Source organism: Parus major, chromosome 2, assembly GCF_001522545.3.
Source record: "Parus major isolate Abel chromosome 2, Parus_major1.1, whole genome shotgun sequence".
In the NCBI taxonomy this organism is placed as follows: Eukaryota; Metazoa; Chordata; class Aves; order Passeriformes; family Paridae; genus Parus; species Parus major.
Window position 1 is genome coordinate 45,075,209 of NC_031769.1, and position 24,667 is coordinate 45,099,875.

General features: G+C 38.5%; 1 protein-coding gene and 1 long non-coding RNA gene across 3 annotated transcripts in view; one reads left to right on the forward strand and one right to left on the reverse strand.

Annotated features, from left to right (window-relative positions):
* Positions 1-1,626: 1,626 nt before the first annotated feature.
* On the reverse strand, positions 1,627-11,361 carry LOC107199908. Its single transcript, XR_001519360.1, has 2 exons — positions 11,274-11,361; positions 1,627-1,686 (listed from the first exon to the last, which is right to left on the reverse strand). It is a non-coding gene; the product is annotated as an uncharacterized LOC107199908 (long non-coding RNA).
* Positions 11,359-24,667, forward strand: part of LARS2 (leucyl-tRNA synthetase 2, mitochondrial) — an 83,721-nt gene continuing 70,412 nt past the window's right edge. The window contains exons 1-3 of one of the 2 annotated variants that reach the window (XM_015617628.1): positions 11,359-11,448; positions 14,302-14,552; positions 16,440-16,568. In XM_015617628.1, the coding sequence (XP_015473114.1) occupies positions 14,319-14,552; positions 16,440-16,568 (363 nt within the window). In that variant the 5' untranslated portion in view covers positions 11,359-11,448; positions 14,302-14,318. Of the gene's footprint in view, positions 11,449-14,178; positions 14,202-14,301; positions 14,553-16,439; positions 16,569-24,667 lie in introns of those variants that run through there. The other variant, XM_015617629.2, reaches the window with a different exon arrangement.

Sequence of the window (24,667 nt, forward strand, 5' to 3'; positions counted from 1 at the left end):
TCTAATTTACAAAAAGCCCTTTACTTCTTACTTGATTCTTAATCTTTGAGATCAAGAAAAAACCCTGGACTATTGCATAATTACTCAATTCTTTGTCAGCAAAATCAGATGCTGTGCCCAGATTTTGGGGTGGAAACAGTGAAACAAAATGTAGCGATGTAGAAGTGATGAAGAAGCCAACATCCTCCACAACAAAAATTTCATGACTAATGGTTCACAAAGCCTGGTGGTCAGTTTTAACCACGTGGTATCCAGGAGACTGGGACAAAAAGCATTCTCAGTTACAATCTATTCAGAAAGTAGGTAATTAGCCAAACAGCTAAATGTCCAATAAGCTCCATTTATCAGGCACCTTTGGCCTCCTGACTTCTGGGAAAACAAGCACCAACAAATACACACCACATGGTGGCTTCTCACACCAACATTTTACAGAGTATCTACAATTTTAAAACACCAAACAGCATGCCAGACAAAGGTTTCTCTTTCTTTCCTAAAACATGAATTTAATCTACAAAAACTACATTTGCCTGTAACCTCCAAACAGCGAGTCTATGAGCATTGAAACAGAATCTGGCTCAAGATTTGGAACCCTTGGAGGCATTAAGGCAGGAATGAATTGCTTTATATCATTAGAAAACCAAGACTGCTGGCTTTCCCAGGGAATATAAAGCATTCTGTTTGCAGCTGGTACTTCACAAGACACTGAGCCATAGCTTTGGCCCAGTGCATTTTGAATATACACTACAGACCATTTTAGAGTTTCTAAATTTTTATCAAAAACTTAATTATTTTCTTTTCTCTGATGGCACATCTAAAGGCAGATTTCATAGGCATCTTTTTACCTACCTAATTCTCCATTATGCCTTCCAGATATTTGGAAAATTGTTGGCATGTAAATTTTGCTTTCCAGTTGTTCTTCAGTTTTGTCAGAGCTCAGATCAATAAAGAGAGCTATCATCCAACTTCCAACCTGTGAATTACCTTTAGTACAGTCACTTAGTAGACCTCTACCAGGACAGCATGCTGTCAGGCACATCTTGTCCTGCAGTGCAGAAGCTTCTGCTGAATGATTGTCCACAGTGTCCTGTGGGAAGTGTCCTGTGTTGGATTAACAACTCAGCCTCAAGCAGGCAAGTACAGGTTTGAGTATAAACCCTTGGTTCAGGATAGAAGTGAGAAGTACTTCAATGGAAACCTGAAAGAAGTATTCCTCAGTTCTTCTGTCACTCTTTATATAAACAATGGGCTGTTTTTAATACAGATACAGCAAAACACTCTAATAAAGAACAGGCACTAAATATCCTGGACAGGCCTTAAGAAATCTTAGTATTACGTTCATATAAAAGCAGTGCTAATGTGGGCTGGTGATCCTAGTTGTCAAGCCATCGTTTAGTCTTAACTCCTCTAGTGGTATTTTGAATGTTAAAGAACAGAAAACAATATTTAAATTAACATAAGGTTAACAGTGTAAGTATTTAGTTTGCAAAACATTTGTAAAAACTGCGAACATTACATGCTCTGCTTAGACTTGGGAATGTTAACAAGAAAAAACTACATCCAAAACACCTTTAGAAGTAAAAATCAAAAGCAGGAATCAATCTGACTGTATGAGTAATAGACAAACTACCTGAATATGATCTTTTGGTATTTTGTTCGCTTCATGAAAGTCTTCTTCACAAGTTCAAGCTAAACAAAAAAAAAATTAAAAAAAAGAAATTAAAAAAAAAAGTGGAATGAAACTACTGAAGCAGCCCTGTACTTCTCGTGTAGACCACAATGACAGGAAACACAAACAGGTGACCACAGTATCCCTCTGGGTCTGCATAACTAGAAGTGAAAATTTCCTTGCATTTCAGAATAAAACTTGGTATGGTTGAGTTTATTTATAGCAATGGAATCTTTAATGAGCCATACTCTCCAAAGACACACCCTCAACCGTTAAAAGAAAAGTGGCACTCATTTAAAAAGACTTATATTGTTGAAATAGTACTACTTAACATTTTAAATATATTTTCTAATTTTAGCTATACCATACAAATCTCAAACATCTTCTATTAAGAAGCAATAGACTCTCCAGTTTCTTATTCGGATTTTGTGACATCTTTTCCTGTAATTTCAACTACAAAGAGAAAATGAGTGACAGGTTTCATAACATCAAATCCTGAAAAGGAGGTGTTAATTGGTATTTTAGAATTACAGTCCAGAGCATTCAAAAGTCCTATTTGTTATCTAATCATTTAGAAGCAAGAGGATTTCTATCTAGTACCAGGGATTTGAATAGCATATATGATAGCATCATAGCTATCAATCAAGACTATTCTATATAATATCTGTGTAGTTTACATGGCATTAAATATATCTGTTGATACTCACATAATAAATTAATAAAAGTTATAAAAAAATAATTAAAAAAAATAAAGTTAAATCATAGTAGATGATCATTAGGAAAGATCTCCAGACATCAAACAGCATCCACAATGCATTACTGATCCTGTTTTGCTTCCTTTCCAAAGGAAATTAAATTAAAAATTCCTTTAATTGGACTCCAAGATGCAAATAGTGCTAATGACGAATATAAGGTATCTGCAATTGCATGAGACAGCAGGGGACCATAATAACATCATAACTCTCCCAGGTGTAATACATGTAATGTCCTAAAGCAGCAACACTTTCTGCTGCACTGTGAGCAAGCAGTCCCCATGTGCATCATCCCTGACGAAGTGGTTTGCTCGGTCCAGTATCTAATTACTCTTGTGCTGCTTCTGCTTGGGCTTCTCCAGCTCAACAGCCTTCACCATTCCCAGATCAGCAGCCAGGTTGGGACAAAACATTGGACTCAATCTTTCATTAAATTTCTCATGCTTACTTCTCATGCATTGTTGGCTTTTCGGCCGGTGCATGCATCATAAGAAGCACCAGATTGGTAAATGAACATAAAATATTAATTTTAAAGTGCCAAGATGTCCTGCAGCTTTCACATCTTCACAACAGTCCATGATGGCCAGAGGGTACAAGTGACTGAGGTTGACAAAAGCTGCCCTTGGGAGGTCAGTTCCCTCCTTGGTCTCTTTATGTAGTCAATGGAAAGAGCAGGGTCTGACTTAGGTACACTGTGTTGCCACTGGATGAACTTCTTCCCTTTGTGTAAAGACTTCCTCAGCTAAAACAGGCCCTGGTGAAAACTGTCCCCATTCCCATGCCCAGAGTGGGCTCCACAGAGCCCAAAGTGGAATTCCCACACGTGGCTCCTCACTGGCCTGGGACAGTGACACACAAAATTTGGCTACCTTAGGTATAAAAAGGGCACAGTGTCCTAGCACAAGAAAACAACATATACCCTGAAGCACTACCTACTTTATCACCCTGACTGCAAGGAGATACCATGGCTCGATTGTAAAAAAATGGTAATAAGGAACAGCATTGAGTCACCAACCATAACCATCATTCCCAGGCTTAGCTCATTCTTGAGTAAACAAGTTATTTTCTTTCATCAATAAAGTATGAATCAAGGTATATCCTGTGCTGAAATTGCATGTCCTTTGCTTGAATTTTCTTTTTAGAACAGGAAGGCATGGAACATCCCCTCCTGCCTGTCTCTAGCAAGTCATTTCAATGGGAATAAGAAACGCTGAGCGAGCTTATCCGGTACATCTGGTATGCCTGCAAGCCATGCTGGCAGTTTTGCTGAAAAATGTGCAGAAGAACCTTCCCCCTGTTGGAATGTAAATCTTCATTTTTATAAAAGCATAACAAGTTTTGAAGGGGTTGCAGAAAGTGATTTACAGAAATGCCAACTTTGCATTACATATCTATGAGACATTCAGAATTCCCACTGTATTGCAGGATAGATAGCATGGCTGTATCTGCCTTACTTTGTGATTCCAGGCTAAATCCTAGCAAGCAAGGCTCCTGTTTAAATGTTATTTCCCAAAGTAATTTATGATTCTTCCAGGGAAATAAGGACTTGGGTGATCAGTTATAGTATTTCCAGAGGCCACCCTCATTGCCAAACCTAGACCAGGCCCTGGCTTTCTACAGAGATTGTGATGTTAATGGGCTGAATTTTGTCCTAAAAATTGCTGGAGTTATCGGAGGCAGGAAGCAATTTCCACTCCTCTAGAAGGTTGTTAGAGGACCTCTGTGATCCAGTAATGAGAACCTGCTCTTACTATCCAGTCTAAATGTGATATGGTTACTTGTGGGTTTTTTATTCTTTTCCTTAAATAGGAAAAATAATATCTTCTCTGTTGCTGGTACTAGGCTAACTAATATATTCTTAGAAAGAATTCAGTATGTTACCATAGCCTTTGTTTTTTAGGCTAAGCAGCATTTCATGCCATCTCTCTTATGACATGCTTTATGGCACCTGTGCACTTGTTGCAGATTAATTAATCTTTTTCAGAGAAATGTGGCAGCAGTTGTGTTGCAGATGTGCATTCACCCATGCCTTCTATAATGAAGTTTTCACTTTCTGCTAGAGATACCTTGTCTAATGTATGCTATGGCCACAAACACCTTCTTCATGGGTTCATCCCCATTATTGATTCACAGTCACTCTGTGATCATCTCTACACCCAGAGTTCTCTCCACCTGAGTCATCTCTTGTGTCCCTTAGAGAAATTCCTCATTAAGCCTGAAGTGCACACCCTGAAATTCTGTTCCAATCAAACATCTCTTCCACTTACTTTCAGAATCAGAAAGGTTTAATAAATGATAAGTCTTACATGTTATCTATGCCACTTCATCTTTCAAGAGCCTGCTAACTTCATCTGCTAATGTACTTAATGAAAATATTACCAGCACTGGTCCTAAAATTTACCCTTAAGGAACTCATTGTAGCTTGCTTCTTGACTCTCTTTTTTTTCTCTTCCTCTGCCCTTTCCCATTGGTCAGATCTTCCCCACCTTTCATGTCATCTGTTAACCCCTGTCTTATTTTGCTCCATTAATATTTTCCCATATAGGAGTATATCAACTACTTTGCTAAGGTACAAATGAGATTTACCACATTTTTTATTTTGGAAAATCCATTATCTCATTTAAGGGTTAAGCTATCAGGTTATTCTGGCACCATGTCCCCTCTATGTAAACCCAGGCCACTTTCATCTTGTTTTATGCTTAACTAGAAATAATAATTTAGTCATTCCTTCTCCTTTGGTAATTTTACCATGTGTAGAAATACAGAAAAAAAATTGAGGGAGATCAAATCCACTTCCATCTGGGGCATATTGATAAGCATATAGATAGAAAACATGAGTTTACATATGTGTATGTGCATATGAGTGTTATCCATTACATACACACATGGACAACCCATACACATACATGTAAATATTTGTACACTACAACTTCCAAGCTTCACTGAACTTTTAAGGAAATATTACCATTTTCACTTGTCCATACAATAAGGATTAATTAATACTCATAATTTTTAAGATATTTTAAATATGCAGATATTTTCCTCCTTTTCCACTTCTCCTTCTGGCGCCAGCTGACAGCCACTGAGACAAGCCCAGTGTGCAGGATGGTTTTACCCAGCACTCAAACTATTTCCTGCTGATATCATTACAAAGTTCAAGTGCAATCTAGTTGTTGGATAATTGCAATGATGAAGTTTGTCCATTAGTGCAAAGAGCTATTTTAATAGTCACAGTGAACAGAAAATGTCCATTTGCTATCTGTTTTAAATATGGGGGCCTGGTTCTTAATGAAAGAAAGGTCAACACATGAAAAGTGTTTAATTAAAAAGTGCCTGTCTTGTTATTCCTTCTTGTCTGACATGGTAGCACACACTTTTGTAATACAAAAATTCATTGTGAGAGGAGGTGGAGGAAGAGAGGTGCAGTGCCTCTCCATAAGGTGGCTGTCCAGATGGATGATCCTCTCCTGCACATATGTGTAGAGGATATGTACCACAGCAATGTGGCAGCCTTTGCTAAGGGCTTTGAGCAGCTGGAATCACCCGCCTCTCAGCATACAACTGACTTACTATCTGAAATGACTCACTTAAAGAAGGGCAGAAGAATTAAAAGCCAGGTCTCCAAAACTTGCATTCCTAACTGTAATAAGGAGACATGATATTCCCAGATGGTCCCTGTGTTGTAGATAGTTTAATGACAATATGATGTCACTGTGACCAGAGCCCACCAGCTCATGAGGACTGAGCTCTTACTCCCTGTAAATGACTGTAAATTCAAAGTTTTAAACAGTCTTACAAAAAAATTCTTTTCAGATTAAAAGCAAGAAATGTGTAGCTTTGAATGCTGCAAAGGGGTAGCTTGGCTTGCCACTGCATATAACCAATTCAGAACCAACAGCAAAATTGTGTCAGTGCATTAGGAGATGGCCAAAACGAAAATACAGTACCAATTACTTTGTTTGAAAATCGAGCTGGCGATGAAAGGCAAAAAAGTAAAGGTGCATTGATTCTGATAACTTCTCCCCACCCACATGCACACACCTACACACACGCTTTTAGTCTGAATCAGTAAGAAGCTGCTGACTGCCACTGGTCTAACGCCTCCGCGTGGAACATGGAGGATGTGCATTTTGGGTTAAATGCACCCTTCTGTAAATAACACAATACAAGCGTACTGTGCATAAACCCCCCTCAGATTAAGGCTCACCTAGGTCTTAAAAATTACTCAGCTCCATGTTCCAGCTCCAGGTTCAGGGTACCAACATCAGCCCACTAAAACAATGCCAGTAAATATGATTCCACCAAGTCTGGATTTTGAATGTTTTCATTCAAATTAAATTCTTCTGTAACATTCAGCATTTTAATGAGTGGCACGGGGACAGGCACAGCTATTTTACAACCAGACAGGGCCATCCTGGTCACTGGGCATTGGATGGGGCAGGCACGTTTTTGGCTTCTTATGTAGCTCATCTCTTCTTCCACTGATGCATTGCATGAGTCCTTCATTTTGACAAACCAAGAAATGACAAATCTTGTATTGGTTTGGATGACAAGAACCTCCCCTGCCACCAAGGCCAGCTCCCAGCTAAAGTGGGCATCAAACAGTAATACCTGTATACAAGTAATATCTGTTATAAGTTACCAAAACTCACAATTTAAAGGCTAAGCTCCACCCCAGTAATGTAACCAGTCTTGCCCAAACCAATTCCTTTCTATCCCAAAAGTATATCTCTGCTTCTTCTACCTCTTTCAAGTGTTTATTCTTCCACTACCACTATACTTGAGTGCTTTTAAAATAAAATCCATTTCAAAAGTGAAGCTTCTACTCATCTTTTTGGTCTCACTCAGAATTCTTTCCTTTGAGATCTAGGCTCAGATAGTAGATAGAGTTTGAAAGGATTTTTCTTAATTTTACTCTATTAATTTCTTGCTTTTTGCATTCTCAAGTGATAGTCTCCACACCCCTGATCTAATCACCTGCGTTTTTTATTTGACCTTGTGTTTTAAAGCAAAACCATTAAATATATGTATATGTAAACAACAGCAAAATGAAACTCAGTAGCAAAAGCCACATTCAAGGAGTTGGATGGAAAAAAATAACCAGATTCTTTAATTACATTAAATGGGGCTGGGATTTGAAATAGGTCATAAAAATTATTTTGCATTCCAAATGCTCGGTTTTAATCCTCTTTTTGTAGGAGGCTGAAAAAATACTAGTCATGTTGTTGATGTAGGAGCTAAAAAACAATTCCAGGAAGCACAAACATCGATTCTGGTAACTATCAGCCAAAGCAAAATGATACTTGTACGGAAATCTGGGAACCATGTCTATTTAAATGACAGACAACTGGGGCACTTCTGCACATTTCCCATACAGGAACTAATGAATTATCTAATTACCCAAGCAGCTCCAGGCTTTATGTGGACTAACAGAAATGCTAACACATTAGTGCAAAATCTAAAAAAAAGAAATCAGGGGACTATTAGCCTGATGGAAAATAGTTTATGATTATTAAAAGAAAATGCAACTATTTCTATATCATTCATTTCCCATAATGAAATGAGACTGAGAAAACAGACCAGGTTAGAAAGCAAAACTGCAGGTGGGGAAGGTGGAGATCATGGGAGAGTGGGTTAGGTACCCTGTTTTGAAAAGTCTGAGCCATTTTACGGCTTGTGTCTCTGCTTCCTCTCTGCACTCTGCATGGGTTTCAGTGCAATAAGGAGAGACAGGTGAGTGGATGGTGTCTCCAACCCTTGCCTGGGCTATCAGGGTATTGTTGGGTTTCATTTTCATTTATATGGTGTGCTGTGTAGCTCACAGCTCTGATTCATGATTGCTACAGGATACTGCTCAGGAACCTGAGAGGTTCCCTCTTCCAAAGGGAAGGGACCTGATGTGGAGCAGCTGACCTCACCTTGTTTGCAAATGAAAACCTCCTTGTGTGTGCAGTGCTCTTCACCTCAACTGAGGAAAACACCATAGAGCTCAGAGCAAGAAAAAGTAGCAAAATAATGAGAGGATTATCTTATGTTGTCTTGAAAACAGTTTGGAAGTCCAATCATTGCCTCAAACTCAGAATTACAATTTTTAAAATACATTTCAATCACTGGACTGTTGAAGCATCTAACATTAAACATATTGACCTATATTTCTCATGCTCTGCCATCAAGATTATAGCTGATGGAGCAGTTAGACCTTTGTTTTATCTTTTTAATCCATTCATTTCACTAAAACATTGCTTTCTCATCCTGACAATCTACTTATGTATTTGATTTGCTCAAAGCTGAGGATAATCTGTTTAGATTAATATTAAATCACAATCTTAAATGCTTCCTAGAAAGTTAGATGTATGCTATACACAAAAGCAGACCTGCCACACCTGAGGAATACTCACTGAGGTTTGGGCCCATGTAGAGCCTCTAGCTCTTCTCTGTTTACCATATTAACCAACAACCCACACTGGGTTTGGCTGAACTCAAATCTATCCTGGAATTCTGATGAAATGACATTGTACCAAGTCTTGGCTATAGGTGCCATTTTGCAGATGCTATTTTAAAAAAATAAAATGGAGAAAAATAAAACCCCAAATCATACAATAATCTTTTCTTCTGGAAGGACTTTACTGGTATGACTTCTATTAGCTGCTAACAAAAACAAGTCAAGCAGGTTTGACACGGGTTTGAATTCTGTTACTTAGAACATGTAAAAGGTGACTTCTGTCAAGATACTACTGGAAACCTACTCTGAGAATATAGTGAAATTTTAATTTGTGACATTTTGTGTTGATTTTATTGGAGCTTATTGTGCAATCTGGATTCTAATAGTGAGGAAGGCAGGCAGTATCAAAGGAAGCTAGACAAGACATAAGTTTTCTGTAAACAGAAACTGTAATAAGGTGAGAAAAGCCAAGACCAACCAGAAACATTCTGAGAAGGAAAGAAGAGCAAAGGTATTCTGCATAGTATGATAATTCATGAAGGCCAAAACCAATCGAGACATACACTGTTATTTGGTATTTGGGTTTTTTATTGCCTTATTTATGGTAGGAGTTACTTACCTATTAAGCACTGACTGTTTGGCAGCATCATTTCAAAAACACTGCCAAGACCCCATGTCAGCAGTGCCTAGAAATGGCAATGAATAATTGTCCTGGGTTGTCAAGAGGACAGCCAAAAGCACACCAAAGCTCCAAGATCTTATACTGGCTTTTTTCTGTGGTATTACTCAGTCTGCTAACCTCTCTGAGATAATTTTCATCCATTCACTCACACATGAATCAGGAGAGTGCAGGGGTTAAGGCCAGTATGAAGGGAAATCATCCAGTAAGCTGAAAATATGTCCTAGCTGATCCTAAGCTCTCATTTATCCTGGGGAAGGGACTCAGCCAGGAGCTGCACTGCCTGTTCCCACACACAACAAAATGCTTCATCCTTCCTCAGTCCAGGAACTCACACAGAAGCTCAGGGAGAAATTTGGGGTGGAAGACCTGTTAAAGCCAAATTGCCATCACTTGCTGACAGGGGGATCAACTGGAAAGCAAAATAAAATTATGCATAGAGTCATGGGGAATCTATACTAGTTTATCAGCAGGATAACCATCAGAGCTGCTCTCTGTTCATTTTTGTGGTGAAAAGGTTATAATTTAAGTACACTTGACAGGTACACACAACCAAGGGAAAGCTTTTATTCAGTAAATACTTTTTTTCTGTTTTTGTTACATAAGAAGGTTGACTTTACTGTAGGCATTGCACTGCATAAACAGAACATGCCTGTTTAAACTGTGTTGGAGACACAACAGTGAAGAAAAAGGTCTAAAAATGGAAAGAATCAACAGTTGCCAGCAGCAAAAGGGCACAAACACAGGGAAAAAAAAAAAAAAAAATCTTGTTCCTTGGAGGCTACTACAAGTTACTTGCAGTAACTTGTTGACAGTGTTGTCAATAGGGTGAGATGTTGCTTTCCAGGAAGAAGTAAAATTAATTATGCTGTGCTAGATTGCCATTATTGACTTGTGCCATGTTGTCTAGGACGACCCCACTGGAGCAGGGAGGTTAGACCAGATAACAGCCAGGGGCCCACTGCACTAGAGCTGAGCTCGTTCAAACACATGGAATTTCAGGACAAGAAAGAACTGCAGTGCCTTTCCTGCTCCCAGGTACCCATCCTGTGTTTCTGTGACTTCTGCCTTTGACTAGTCAAAAAGACATCACAAAAAAATCCCCAAACTATTGCCTTTATTTCAGAATCCGCCAAAAAACCACAAACAAACAAAAACAGAAGGTAAGTAAAATTACTGAAATTACTGAAATCTAGCCCTAACCTAATACAGTCACTTTACAGGGTACACTTTACAGCATATACATCTGTATATGCTCTGGAGGGGAGCAATACCAATCACACAGAAAAGGTCAGGTTGGAGGGGACCACAGTTGGTCTGGTGCAACCTCCTTACTCAGGCAGGATCATCCACAGGACTGCGGACAGACGTTTCCCGAATGTCTCAAATGAGGGAGACTCCACAGCCTCTCTGCGCAAAGTGTCCCAGTGCACGGTAACTGCACAGCAAAGTTCTTCCTCATGTCCAGCTGGAACTCCCTATGCATCAGTTTCTGCCTACATCAGTCGTCTCATGTCCTGCTGCTTGGCACCACCGGGAAGAGCCTGGAAACATCCTCCTGGCACCCGCGCTTTTGATATTTATAGACATTAATAAGGGCCCCTCTCTCCGTCTCTTCTCGAGGCTGAACAGGCTCTGTGCATCTTATACAGAGCTCAACCCCAGTTAACTGATACTATTGTTGTTATTATTATTATTATTAATAATAATAATAATGATTTACGATTGTCCTACCTCTCCACGTTACATTCGGGACAGGGGAAGCTTTTCCCGCTCCTCCCTGTGCGGAATTCCCGCCTCGCCGGGCGGTGCCAACGGCGGAGGCGGCGCCTGGCTCCTACACGCCAAGATGGCGGTGCCCGCGGCCCGGAGGGGGAGCTGAGGGGGAGCTGAGGGAGGGCGCGCGCAGGTAACGGTCCCCCCGCGCGGCCCTGCCTCACATCCCTCACCCGCCGGGGCCGCCGCTGCTCCCGCTGCCTTGCGGCTTCCCATCGCCCGCTCCTTCCCATCGCCCGCTCCTTTGGCCTCCTTGTCCGCGCCCAGCCGGCTCTACCGGCGGCCCTGTGCCCCCGGAGTTCCCCCCTCCTGCAGCCTCCCTCCCACTGCTCCCCCGCTCGCTCTGTCCCGCCCATGGAGCCGCTGCTCCCCGTGCGTGCTTCTCGAGCGGCGGGACACCCCCCTCCCCCCCCGGGGCCGACTGAAATGTACTAGGCCTCGTCAAGCACTTTTCAGGACCTTAAATCAGGCTCCCGCGTGCTTGCTGCATCTTTCCAAAAGTTTTCTGTGTCAAGGGAGGTGTAGACTGGGTATTAGGCAAAGGTTCTTCCCCCAGAAGGTGGTCGGGCACTGGAACAGTTTCCCTAGGGAAGTGGTCACGGCACCAAACCTGAGTTCAGGAAATGCTTGGACAATGTTCCTGGGCACATGGTGTGACTCTTGGAGTGTCCTATGCAGGGCCAGGCCTTGTCCCTTGTAGCTCAGGACATTCTCTGATTTCTCTATCAGACCAGCCCCCCTTTCTGCTTTCTTGGCACACCTGCCTGACTAAGACAGTTTTAGGCTCATAACCTGTTCCTTGAAGGACCCACACTGGGAGAGCGCTTAACTGGAGCAGGGAGGGGCCCTCTGCTTGTCGTAGTCCCATGCACACAAGACTGGAAAGGAAAAACATCTTAGTGCTGTGTCTTTTGGATTTGATTATCCTCTGTGCCATGGCCTAACACATGTCTGGCTGGCCGTTGCATCTTGTGTGTGGTGGTACCTGGAAGCAGGAAGGACACTGAAGTTCTCTTTCTCATCCTGAAATTCCATGAGCTTGAATTAGCTTAGCACTAGTGTTTTGTGCCCCTGGCTGTGGCTGTTTTCTCTCTCCCACCCACTGCTCTGACCCCTGCATGCGTGACCTGTAGGGCCTGAGGTCACCCAAATGTGTCCTCTCAGGCATTACATTGGCTGGTGGGCTTCTTTCGAGCTGTGCACAGGTGTGGGGGTCTGTGTTCTTTCTGTCTCAGAACCACAGAATCAATTAAGTTGGAAAAGAACTGGATTGAGTCCAGCTTATAGCTGACCACCACCCTGCAACCAGATTGTGGCACTAAGTGTCATGTCCTGTCTTTCCTTAAACACCTCCAGGGATGGAGACTCCACCACCTCCCTGGGCAGCCCATTCCAATGTCTAATCACTCCTTCTGGGAAGAAATTCTTCCTAATGTCCAACGTTACCATGTGCTTGAGACTGTGTCCTCTCCTCTAGTAGTCTCCCTTCAGTGAAGCACAGTAGGCACATGTAGCTCCTGGGCTTTGAAATACTTGCTTTGTAAATCAGCAGTGCTGAAATTGGTTTGCATAAGGAAGCACTCCTTTCTGTTGTAAAATAAATCAATAGAAATAAGACATAAGTAATAAGGAAATAATTTGTAAAAATAAGCAAAAAACTTTTGAAGTATTGAAATGCTAATTTTGAGATGAGTGTGATGTTATGGAGGGGGGGAAGTTGGAGTCTCCTGAATGACTCATGTGCACCTGTACTGGGAGTCCTGAATACAGTCCTGGGTTTGTTTTTATTACAAATAAGAGAGATTATGGAGGGTAGCAAGAAGAAATTCAAAGCAGTGGTGTGACATAAGTGAAAAAATGTTTATATGACCGTGCTTGATAAGTATGAGGAAAAGGAGCAACTCTATACATAGGTAATGAGACATGCAGTGAGGGTTCGTGTATGCATATACAGTGAATGTTAAAGGAAGCATAACTCCCACTAGCTTGCTGGGGATCTAATTTAGGTGCTGTAGCAATTATTTCTACTGATAATGTTTCTACCTTATGGGAAATGCATAAGTAAAATCTTTTCTTCTACCGACCGAGTTTCTCTACACTGAGATTTTACTGATGTAACTCTGCAAGTAAAATTCTGAACTGACTGAGGTAGCTAGTTTGGTACAACTGTATTGAGCAAAATTAAAAAAAAAAAAAACAACAACACCAAAACCATCCATGGAGGATAGGAAATACTGATGTAAAAATGCTAATATTAAAAAAGAAAACAACAAAAAAAAAGCAGTCAAGATGAGAAGGAAATTTCAGAGTAGAGGTTCTTTTAATGCCACATTTCCTACTGTAGGAAGTAAAATCAGCAATTATGTTGTTGAGACTGGTCCCAAATATGAGAACTGTTTGATTTTTTTCCCATCTTAGTAGCTTTAGAAGACTCTCTCTCTAAAGCATTTGAGGAGTTAACTAGATTTTTAGTTGAAAAAGAAAGCGTTAGCAAAATAGTTGGTTTGGAATATCTGGTTGAAATCTACTAATTATAGTCATCCTCCCCCATCTCTTTTCAGTGATGACAAATTCAGTATTTTTACAGTATAATTTCATCCAACTTCCTCTTCTTTCTGTTTCATTCTGAATTTTTACTAACACCCTGTTAGGCCCATCTTCTGTTCAGGCAATGGAGCTTCTGGAACCTTCAATTGGCTGATTATGTCTTTATGGGAGACTGAATGTAATAATTTTATTAGACATCTAACACAATAGTTTGGGTCTGTGTGAAGGCCACGTTTAGTTCTCTTGACTAAAAAATACATACTTCTGTAATCCAGACTAATTCAGACACAGAAATAAAATGCAAGTTCCGTGGAAAGCACTTGACTAGTCCAAGTCAAGGTAAAATAGTCTCATAGCTACCAATTTTCAGTATATTCATAATAATCATTGAGTTCTTGTTACATACTGCGGCATGAAATACATATTTTTGTCTTTTCAGATACCATAACCTTAAGAATGCAGTTGGTTTATCAAAGAGCTGGCCCTTGTTCCTCATGTTTGAAGAGACAATTAAATGGCTTCCTGGGATTAATTAAATGGCAAAGAAAACTGGTTCCTGCTTGTGTGAGAACTATTTACAGTGAGACGGGGAAATGGGAAAAAAAATACGGGTTGGAGACAAGAAAACGAGTTGAAAATTGGTGGTTCCCAAGAATAAAGGATCAGTTCTGCAGAATTTCAGAAATTGATGTAAGCATTATGAGAAATTTGGAGATGGCATGTTTATATTTTTGTTTTCTTAGAATGAAATGAATTGAAGCTTACTTAGTACAGATGGCTTATAATGGTTAGAGGTGCATTACATTTCAGGGGAAAATACTTTCATATAGATTGTTAAAAGCTATTAATGAAATAAGTAAACAAAAACAATAAAAAATCCTGAGGAAAAATACAGTGGTAGGCAAAATATAAATTTGTAAATTTAGGAAGTATTTAAGTAATCAATTCTTTCTTTTTATATTACACAATATTTGGCAGTTCATTATTTAAAGTATTAAAGGAAACATCTATTTGTAACTTTTGTAAACAATTTTCTCAAGGTTGCATTCCCAGTGTTATGACAAATCTATTACACTACACCTGTGACTCACTAAAATCTGTGTTAAGGGAAAACGATTTTTTAATATTTTCTGGTTTGAAGTCTCAGGAATAGTAAGTGACTTGAAGAAAAAAAAAGTTTTCCCATGCAATAAAAGATCTTGAAAACAACGGTATCTCAGTCTCTGACTCTTTTTGCCTTCACAGTTGTTCTGTCACAATAGATAAAAAACACTTTTGTGGCCCATTGTGTTTTTTTGTTCATCTCCCTTAAAAGCTGCCTTTTCTGTGACAAAAAAAAAATATCAGAATGTTAAAGAGAGAAAAGAGCTTGCTTTTTCTGGGGAAGAAAACTGATATGAAATGGTGTGCATGCATACCTGTAGCAGGGAAAGCATTCATTTAGACTTGTATCTTTTATACAAATACATACATAGGAATCATATATAGCATACATATGCTAAGTTCTAAATTGTATTTTTAATATTTTCAATCCTTACAGTTGAAGTAGGTTTAGTAACATCTCATATTAAGAGGCAAATAGTGTGTAGTGCTGCAATGAAGTACTCAGATTATTTCTCATTTTGCTGTGATTGAATGAAAGTGATAAAGAAATATTATTTGACAAATATACATTCAGTATATACTGGTTTATATATTAATAATATTAATAATAATTATATAGTCAGAATACTGTTTTATTCAAAACAGTAAAAGCTGAAAGCTGCCTGTATTTTTTTTTATTATTAACATTAGAAAAATAATGGAAGAATTTAGCAAGTATCAGTGATACTTGATACTATCAATGTATCAGTGATGAATTCAGTGGTAATCAAGATGTATTAGGAATAATTGATGTGAGAGAGGATTTGTGATTTCTTTGTAACTTTTGTCATTTTAATTAAACCTAAGTAAATGAAATTTTCATTATGCAAAATACAGCATCTAGGATGTGTTTGGATCTGAGCATACATAGTGAAACTGAACAGTTTCTCTTTAGCAGATGTTCATGCAATTGCAAATGATGTAGTCACTCTGGGAGTTACTGCAGTTCAGCTGACAAAAAGCAACTGGCCAGGAGTGAGCTCTGTGTTTGTTGTAGATACAAAGTAAAATATTAATTATTTAAACTGTTGTGAGAGTAATTTAATCTGCTATGTTTTCATATTTTTGTTGGGGCAGACTAAGAACACATAGATAATCAGTTGCAGTTGCTACAGTGGCAATGGTGCTTTGTTAAGCTTCAGTTCTGTCAGTATAGTTTTTTTTCAGTAAAAGTGAATCAATTTTCTTAACAGTCAAGTGCCATAGAAGTGTCAGTACAAATTGGTGAGATGGCAGCAAAGTCTGGTAAAACATCTCCATTTACAGCCCCAAAGAATTTGATCCAATGAACTTAGTCAGTGCTCACTTGGATCAGTTCCAGCAGAACCGTGTTTCTCTTTCTGGTATCATGTAGTAGTTTATAATGTGCACGTGTATTTATTCAAGTGAAATGCTACCTCATGTAGTTACTAGTTTCTAAAAATTTCTTTCTAGAAATCAAGACCAAAATTTTATGTGCTTTCTATGTTCCCATATCCTTCTGGGAAGCTTCACATGGGCCACGTTCGTGTCTACACCATCAGTGATGCAGTAGCTCGGTTCCAGAAAATGAGAGGGATGCAGGTAAGAAGAGATCAGTGGTAGGACTGGGTGGGGTTTTTTTTGTATTTTAGTATCATAATTGATCAGGAAATCAGTATTTTCCAAAATCCATGAAAGTGGAACATGTGCTACAGATCTGTAGATAATGACCCATGAAGTTTTGAGTATTGATATTCGAGACTTTTATTAAAGCCGGTGGTGTTCAGAATTCACTGTCGGTAAGAGATGGTTAAAAGCTACCTCAGATGATAACAGCTGATGCTGGGTGAGGTGCCTGAATCTACTGATGTGTCACACAGTGTTGCTGAGACCTGTGAGGCCACACAGTTTTTGTGAGACTGACAACCCTCCTGTCGTCTGTGTGGGACCAGGGGAGAGGAAAAGATGTACCTGGCAAGAGAAAATAGACACCACCAAAATCAACCGCCTTCACCTCTTCTGCTCCTGAGAATGAGTTCATGTCATTTGTCACACACAGGGGGACAGCCTCTGTTTCAGCTGGGAGTGAAACCTCTGGTTTTTTTGTGACCGCTGCAAGTCAGATGAACAGGATCGTTGCCACATCACGTGTGTGTAGCTGAAAGTTTCTGTAGCATCTGGCCCCTTGGCTTGCCCCTTTTGGCCTTGCTTATATATTTGAAATATCTTCTGAAGGTGCAGGCCTACAAGGTAGGCTAAGTGTAACTTTCTTGCTGCATCTGCAAGGAGAAATCCTATTTTCCCTTCCACATTTTTCTGTTTCTCAGTCTCCCCTATGCCTGCTGTAATTTCTCCCTAGCTCCCTACTATCTCTCCATTAGGTTGAAGGGGTAGCTGAGAACCTTGTCCCTGCAATCTGCAGTGGGATCCTGGCTGGCATTCTGCAGTAAAGGCTGGCAAGGTAAAATTTGAAGGATGTAAGGAAGGTGTGGGAGAACTGTGGCCTGAGTGACAGCCATATTACAGAGAAAAGACATTTGGTAGAGGGAAAATGTGAAGAATCTGGGAAAACAGTAGGAAGGAGGAATATGGAAAGAGAAGGGAACAAAAGAGAAAAATAGCATAGGCAATGATCTAGGATGACAGGAAGGAGTCTCTAACGTACAAGAGAGAAGGAGCAGCTCAAGAATATAGGTATCAACCTCAAAAGAGTACAAAGAAGATGAAATTGAGAAAAAAATTGTTAGTTGCCTGTTGTGGTACTAAGTGCTATTTCCTTGCTGCAAGTGCTGTAGAAGTGTAGCATTTCCTGGATTTATCACCATCCATGAGACTCTGATAGGTATCGTCACTGCATTATTCAGTGTGCTGCCTTTCCAAATACTATGTATTTTATGCCAGTGATGAGCATACCATGCACTGAATACTTGCTGCTGCTTTACACATACGCATTCCTAGGCTTTCAAAATTACAGGAAAAAGAAATAACTGCCTTAGACTTTAAAGGAGACAAAACCCCCAATGTCTGTTGTAACACTTAACCTTTCCTGACTACTCTGAATGACCAGAATTTGGATCTCACTAAAAAAATTGAGCTAATGAGGCATTTGAAGGAATGCTTGATTCTTGCTTGATGTTAAGACCACTAATGATATAGCCATCTCTTACCAATGGCAGAGAAGGTAGCGAGTAAATTGCTGTTCAGAAAGCTGAAAACTTTCTTATACTTGCAAAAATAAAGTGAAAATAATTATCTACATCAGTAGCATGCCCTAGTTGTAAACTTTTGCATACAAGATAAGTAAGCACCTTTAATAGAAACATTTGGAGGAAAGTAAAGATAATATAATTCCAGTGAAGTACAAGAGCCACCATGCAAACAAGTTTTTACTTCCACATTTGCCTATTTTTTTCCCCAGAAAAATTTTTCCAGACTTTTCAAGTTTCTTACATCTTGCATTTCAGCATATTTTTATATTTCATGTAAAAATTACTTTGAAGAAGTGCCTGTAGAACATGCTGGATTTCTAAAAATACTTTTATCTTCTGTTATGTTAACCAGTTTGAACATCTATTTTTGACTAAAGGTGGGCAGCCAAAGAATTTAACTTTCATTTACGATTAAGAGACATTAAAAGTCTCTCAGATGATTTTCTGAGTATGTCAGATTAAGAGACATTGCGTTATTGATGTGCATTAACTTGCTGGAACTTACATTTACCTTAAAAAACTTTTCCTATATTACCCATGCTAATTTCTCCATCACTTAGAATTAGAGTCTGTATAATTGATTTTTTTCTTTGCAATTAACTTATCAACTTCTAAAAGTTCTCTCTGCCTTTTTCATGGTTGTACAATCTGTCAAAGGTTATTATGATGTTTAAGATACTGTGACAACTGTAGGCTAACACATGGTTATGTCATAAAACTTGATACATTTCTTAGAAAAATAAATTTGACCCTGTATTCAAGGAATTACTGGAATTCTTCAATATATAAAGAGAAATGCTTTAGAAACAAAACTGTTAGTATGCATAATTGTGAAGTTACTCCATTGATTTTCTATTTCTTTCTCAAAATTTGGCTCTAATATTGCATGTTTAAAAGCCTAGGGACTGCTAATTTTTCTCCAATGGAAAATCTGAGTAGAAGTGGAGCCATTGCAAAGTTAGGGTTAAGATTTTTGAGTGGCAATGTTGTTTAAACTTTATATCCATCATTTTCAAATTAAAAAAAAAAAGTGTAAGACAATGAGGAACGATGGGCTGTTACCATGAAAATTACAGACAGAACCCTGCAGATTTACTGTTCCCAGGGAAAGCTTCAGAGTACTATGTATATTTGTTATTTAATAAACAATGAGGGGAAATATCTATGGTGTGTATGTAGTTGACAAGAATATATGATTAAGAGAGCAATTTATGTTGAATAAGATGGAGGTATTTTTCATAAAGAATGCCTTAATGAGAAAATGAAATGAATTAGTTACATATTGATTTAATCTGAACAGGCAAGCATTGGCCCATATTTTGTAATATTTTAGTGAGGATAGACTAGAATACATTTACAAAGGGATTAGAGGTCCTTTAGACCTTTTTTGGAATGCAGTTGTGTAATTTCTTCATATTGGAGGTATTTTGAAATTTTAACTGGGAAAGTCTTTAATGATTTGGATTCTGCTGTGGTTTTGGTTTTTCTAAAATGTAACTTAGTATTCAGTTTTTTTCAGCTCCATAAGGTCTTATTTTGTTTCAATTAAAATATTCTAGAGAGGTAATGCACACTGAACTCTACATATATTTCCCTGAAACCTGTACTGCATCAGCACTTTTAAGTGTGAAAATAAATATCTACTGCTCTTTTCCCCACCTTGTTTCTGAAAGAGATATTGCTTCAATAAAAAAGCATTGTGAAGTGTTGTCTTGTTCCAGCACTCAGTCCTCAAGGACCTGTGGGCAGTGCATGGGAAACAAGCTGTCATGCACTTGGATTGGGTTGCTGGATAAATGATTTGTAGAGTACATCTGTTTTAAGATAACTTGTTTACATTTTGATTACTGAAGATGAAGTTTGAAGTCTCTGCATGGGAAATGTAGGCCATATAGATTACTTAGCATGACTGCACTGAGCTGGTCTTTCCAGAATGTGTTAACGTGCCATGTTTCTTGAAGTGCAATTAAAACAGTTTTTGTATATGGAGACCTCTACATTTTATTACAAACATATGTATTATAAAATGCTTGAAAAAGTAATTTGTATATTTTGAATGACAAATTCATACCTATTAATAAATCAGTCCAGAATTATGATGTGTAGTTTCTAGTTGTGTTTACTCTGTGAATTTACATGCGTGTTATGAATTCAAATGTAGGAGTTTTGTAAGAAGTGATGAGATTTCCTATTAATTATTTGAGAGTGCAGTGTAGAAATTATAGAGATATTCATGGTGGTTTTCACTGTGGCAGATTTCCAGTGTGCTGTTGCTCTGGGAAAAAGCATTTACCATTACTTTATCATGGTATCATTAACACGTCTTTGATAAATTCCAAAGTGGATAATTTGTGCCTCTCAGAGGACTGAGAATAATTCCCTTAGTGATCACTAAACAGAGATTCAGTTCAATAGTTCTTGTGGTATCTTCCTAATGAAACTGGTACCAAAGCAAGGCAGTCGCATGTGAGAGTTGTACAGAACCGATAATAGTCCTTTTTGTAATCAGGGTGAAATTTCTACATGCTAGCTTCACACTATACTAATTATTTCTTAATTTATATATAAACTGGGATGGATGGGATTAGAATATAATCAGTGATATTTCTACAATACCCATAAATGAATTTAAGAGCATTTTCTTTTTTTTATCCATATCCTCTTTTAAATTTGATGTATTTTCATTAATTGTTTTCCCTTTCAGCAATGAATCTTAATACTCTCGAAATTGCAAAAAGTGAATGGTATTGAAGCCAGACAGGCAAGTTTAATTAAAACTCTATAATTAATCATCAGTAGAACAAATTATTTCAATACAGATCTGTTTTCTGATCATCACTGGCTGCTGTTCTCCACTTTTTTTGTGTGTGAGGCTGTTGTGTCCTTTTGTCAGGTTATTTCATGTGGTATAAATCAAGTAGCAAATATTGCAAGTATTGTGTGTGAATTGAATCTTAGTTAATTTCACTTTTCCCATAGTCTGTACTGAAGGTGTTAATGAGCTCACTGTTTCGTTTTGAAAGAAAAAGAGAAAATTAGATATAATTTTAAATGTAATTATGTTAGACAAGAATGTGTGAGATTAAGGAAGAAAAAGATGACTTTGTTCTCAAAATGTGTGTGGTACTCTGTGGATGTTGAATAATTTCTTGTGTTTTATGTTTTATGAGAATAAAAATAAATGGGCATTTTATGTTTTGATAGAAATCTGTATGTGTTGATTATTTTGCAAGTGCATTCTCTAATATGCAGCACTATGTTGCAGAGAAGCATTGAAATAGTCCTTTTTAGAATGTACACACTGGTCAAAAATTCCTTATTTTAATCTGTTTCCAGGCATGCCTTATCTGCTGGGGGGAATTCTTTGTTGTTAATTTTTACCTGTTGCATAAGGGTCTCTATTACCTCTGATGGTTAAAAGAGAATCTAGGCTTCACTCAGGTGGACGTCTTGTATTTAAAGTATGCTGTAATATGTCAGTTTACATCAGATTTTCAGCAAGTTCAGCCCAATGTAGGCAACCAATGGAAGGAGCTTTCCCCTCTTCAACTGCAAGTCCTCGCTGTCTCATGTGTCTGTGATTGCACAATTATGAGATCCACAATGGAACTAGGGGTGTTTTCTGGCAGCTGGAACTTGTAATCATGGATTTCCCATTTTGTCAGGTTTTTTTGGTTATCTCATGTCGAGTGTGTCATGGAGCTGTAAGTAGGGATAGGAATATAGACTCTGCTGTATCAGTTCAAACCACTAATTTGTCAGTAAGCCTCTTAATTTTCATTTCTGGTCATATTTTATTACAGATTCTCTGAATTAAATATATTTATTTGCAGGCCTTTCTGACACTGAATCTGCTGTCTTTCTTAAAATTTAGAATGCATTGATCTGAGTGCAAGAACAGTATGTCAGCTCCCTGGTTATAGTTCTGAGACATACTGAGCACATCAGGAGAGCAAACATGTTCTTTCTGTCCTTACAAAGACTGAGGAGAATTCACTGAATCACCAGTCCTGGTTATGTTGATGGAGGCTTAGAACTTTGTTATGAGATCATTGTCAGCTCTGTGTTCTATAGTACACTGATCTCACCTACTGATGTTAGATGAGAATGCTCTGAGAGCAAGAGCTGAGAACTCAGCATTCTGAGATCAGTTTCTGTGTCTTCCTCCCCTTGGTCCCACAGTAACACAAAGAGCTCTAGCCATCGCTAACAACAGATGTTTGACCATGCTGTGAAATGATTCTTCAAAATGCTTCAAGCCAGATTCTTTGGCATCTAAAATGCTTCAAGATGCAACTATTTTCATTTTTAATAATTTGTTCCCAAAAAGACCACTCATTGTAGTTACTGAGCACTTTGTTCCCCACGCACTGTTTAATCACTTCCTTGTAACATTTTATGTTCCCATGCAAACCCTGTTAATTGATGGAAAATGCCAGTCTTCCATAGTTCAAACAGTAACAGTTTCAGGCACAGTGATCCTGCCTGGTCCTGTGAACTTCTGAGGATCTGGAGTTATGCCACATGTTCACGAATAACCTGGGAGTTTTCAGCACAAGGAGTTCACCTGCTTACTTCATTGTGAGGATAAACACACAGCTGCCTTTGGGTGATAGCACTGCCTTCTGCCACTGTAAAATGGCTGAAACTACGCCTGCCTTCTTTTACCTGGTGTAGGCACCCTTAGGCTTATGCAGCTTCCTGTTTAACAAGATAGAGTCATTACTTGTTTTTCTTTCTCCTTGAGGCTTAGAGAAATTATTGTCTACCTAGAGAAGTGGTGCTTGGAAGAATGGTCACTGCAGTGAGCAGGATGGATCTCTCAGTTGCATAATGTTTAGAGGTTGCTGTTGAAAGCAATCAAGTTAGCATCTAAGAAAGCATATGACTTGTTTTTCTTCTGTGCTGCTGGAGAGAGCAGCCATGATTTCAGTTAGTGACCCATCAGAGAGCTACAAGGAATACCCTTGGTCTTCAAAACAAGGAAGACCCTTTGGTCTTCAAAACCGCTTTCTATTTTTTTTCTTCCTATTTTTAATTTGTTTTGCACCATCAAACTATTCCTTTTTCCTTTGTGCCAACTTTTGACATGTTAGTTGCATATTTTCTTTTCCGTTTCTCTTCAGATTTTTATGTTGAATGAGTTAAAATGTAATGTCAAATGCTGCATGGAGACTGTGGCACTTTTGCTGCAGATTACATCCAGAAGGAGCTGACCTGTTGTTTAGACAAACACATTTCACAAATCTTTCAAATCTACTCATGGTAGAGAAATAAAAGAGACAATAAACTTGAAGTCATTTTCTAAACCACTGTGCATATTACATTCATCTCTATAGCAACTACATAAATAGATCTATCCTGGAGGCTAATTTGAGGATATTTTTAATGTCTCTTTAAATTCAGTTTTCTGATTGAAACTTGAATTAGCATACTTCTTCAGACCTTTAACTTGAGGAATGCTATTGGTTGTTAAATTGAACTTTTGAATGTGAAAAGTGAATATGATTTTTGTGATAAATGGTAGAATTCGGAAGATCTGGGTGCACAGGTTGCTCCTTCCAGTGTTGATGGTATAGTGATAAAATGTCTGCACATGAACTGTCTGGAGCATCCATCAGCCCTTTTGGGGAGTCTGTAGCTGGTAGTGAAGTTGTTTTTCCCACATACTTTTGCTTGGGAGCATGAGAAATGAGATTGTGCCTTCCATTTGGCTGCCTGTCTATATCCAGGAGATCATCAGAAGCCAAATTTTAAAAAAAATAACCAAGAGTTATTTTTTTCTAATATCATTTACAGTGCATTCAGCTTGTAGTAAGAGATGGTATTTGTAGGAATATAAAGGCAGAGCATTAATCTAGGGCATTTAAATAGAGAAATTATATTTAATACATGGAAAAAAAATCTGGTCTTTTTTCTTCACATCTGTCCAGAGATAGGTTGTCAGCGATACTAGCGGTCAAAAAGAACTGATCTACATAAATTAATATTTTAATATGTCCATAAAAAAATCTGTGGAAAATTATAGCTTATGTGAAGCATAACTGTCTTTTTTTTTCTTTTATACCAATAGTTTTGAATGATGGATAGATGGTCAGGGAGGGGATGGGCTTAGCAGGGGTGTGCTTCAGTGGGGTGTTGAGAAGTGGTTTAGGCTCCAGCTGACTTTTTCCATGTAAACTCCTCATATGTGAGGAGATAGGCAGTTATGACTCATAATTTCTGATACTATGGTGTGAGGAACAATAGCCTGATAGTTAGGGAAAGTTTGTAACATGGAATAGCATTGCAGTTTCTGTTAGATGTAGACATCAAAAATGTGCTGTGCATGGGCCCTTACTGGGGTGGCTTGGGTCACAAGTTAATACCTTTGCTTTTGTTGCTGCATCAGTAATGATAGACAGCAGGTTTTGTTTTAGATCTGAAAATGCTGAAGAGTCACATCTATTAAATCCTGTTGCTTTTACACTGTGTTGGTGCCTAGGGCATATT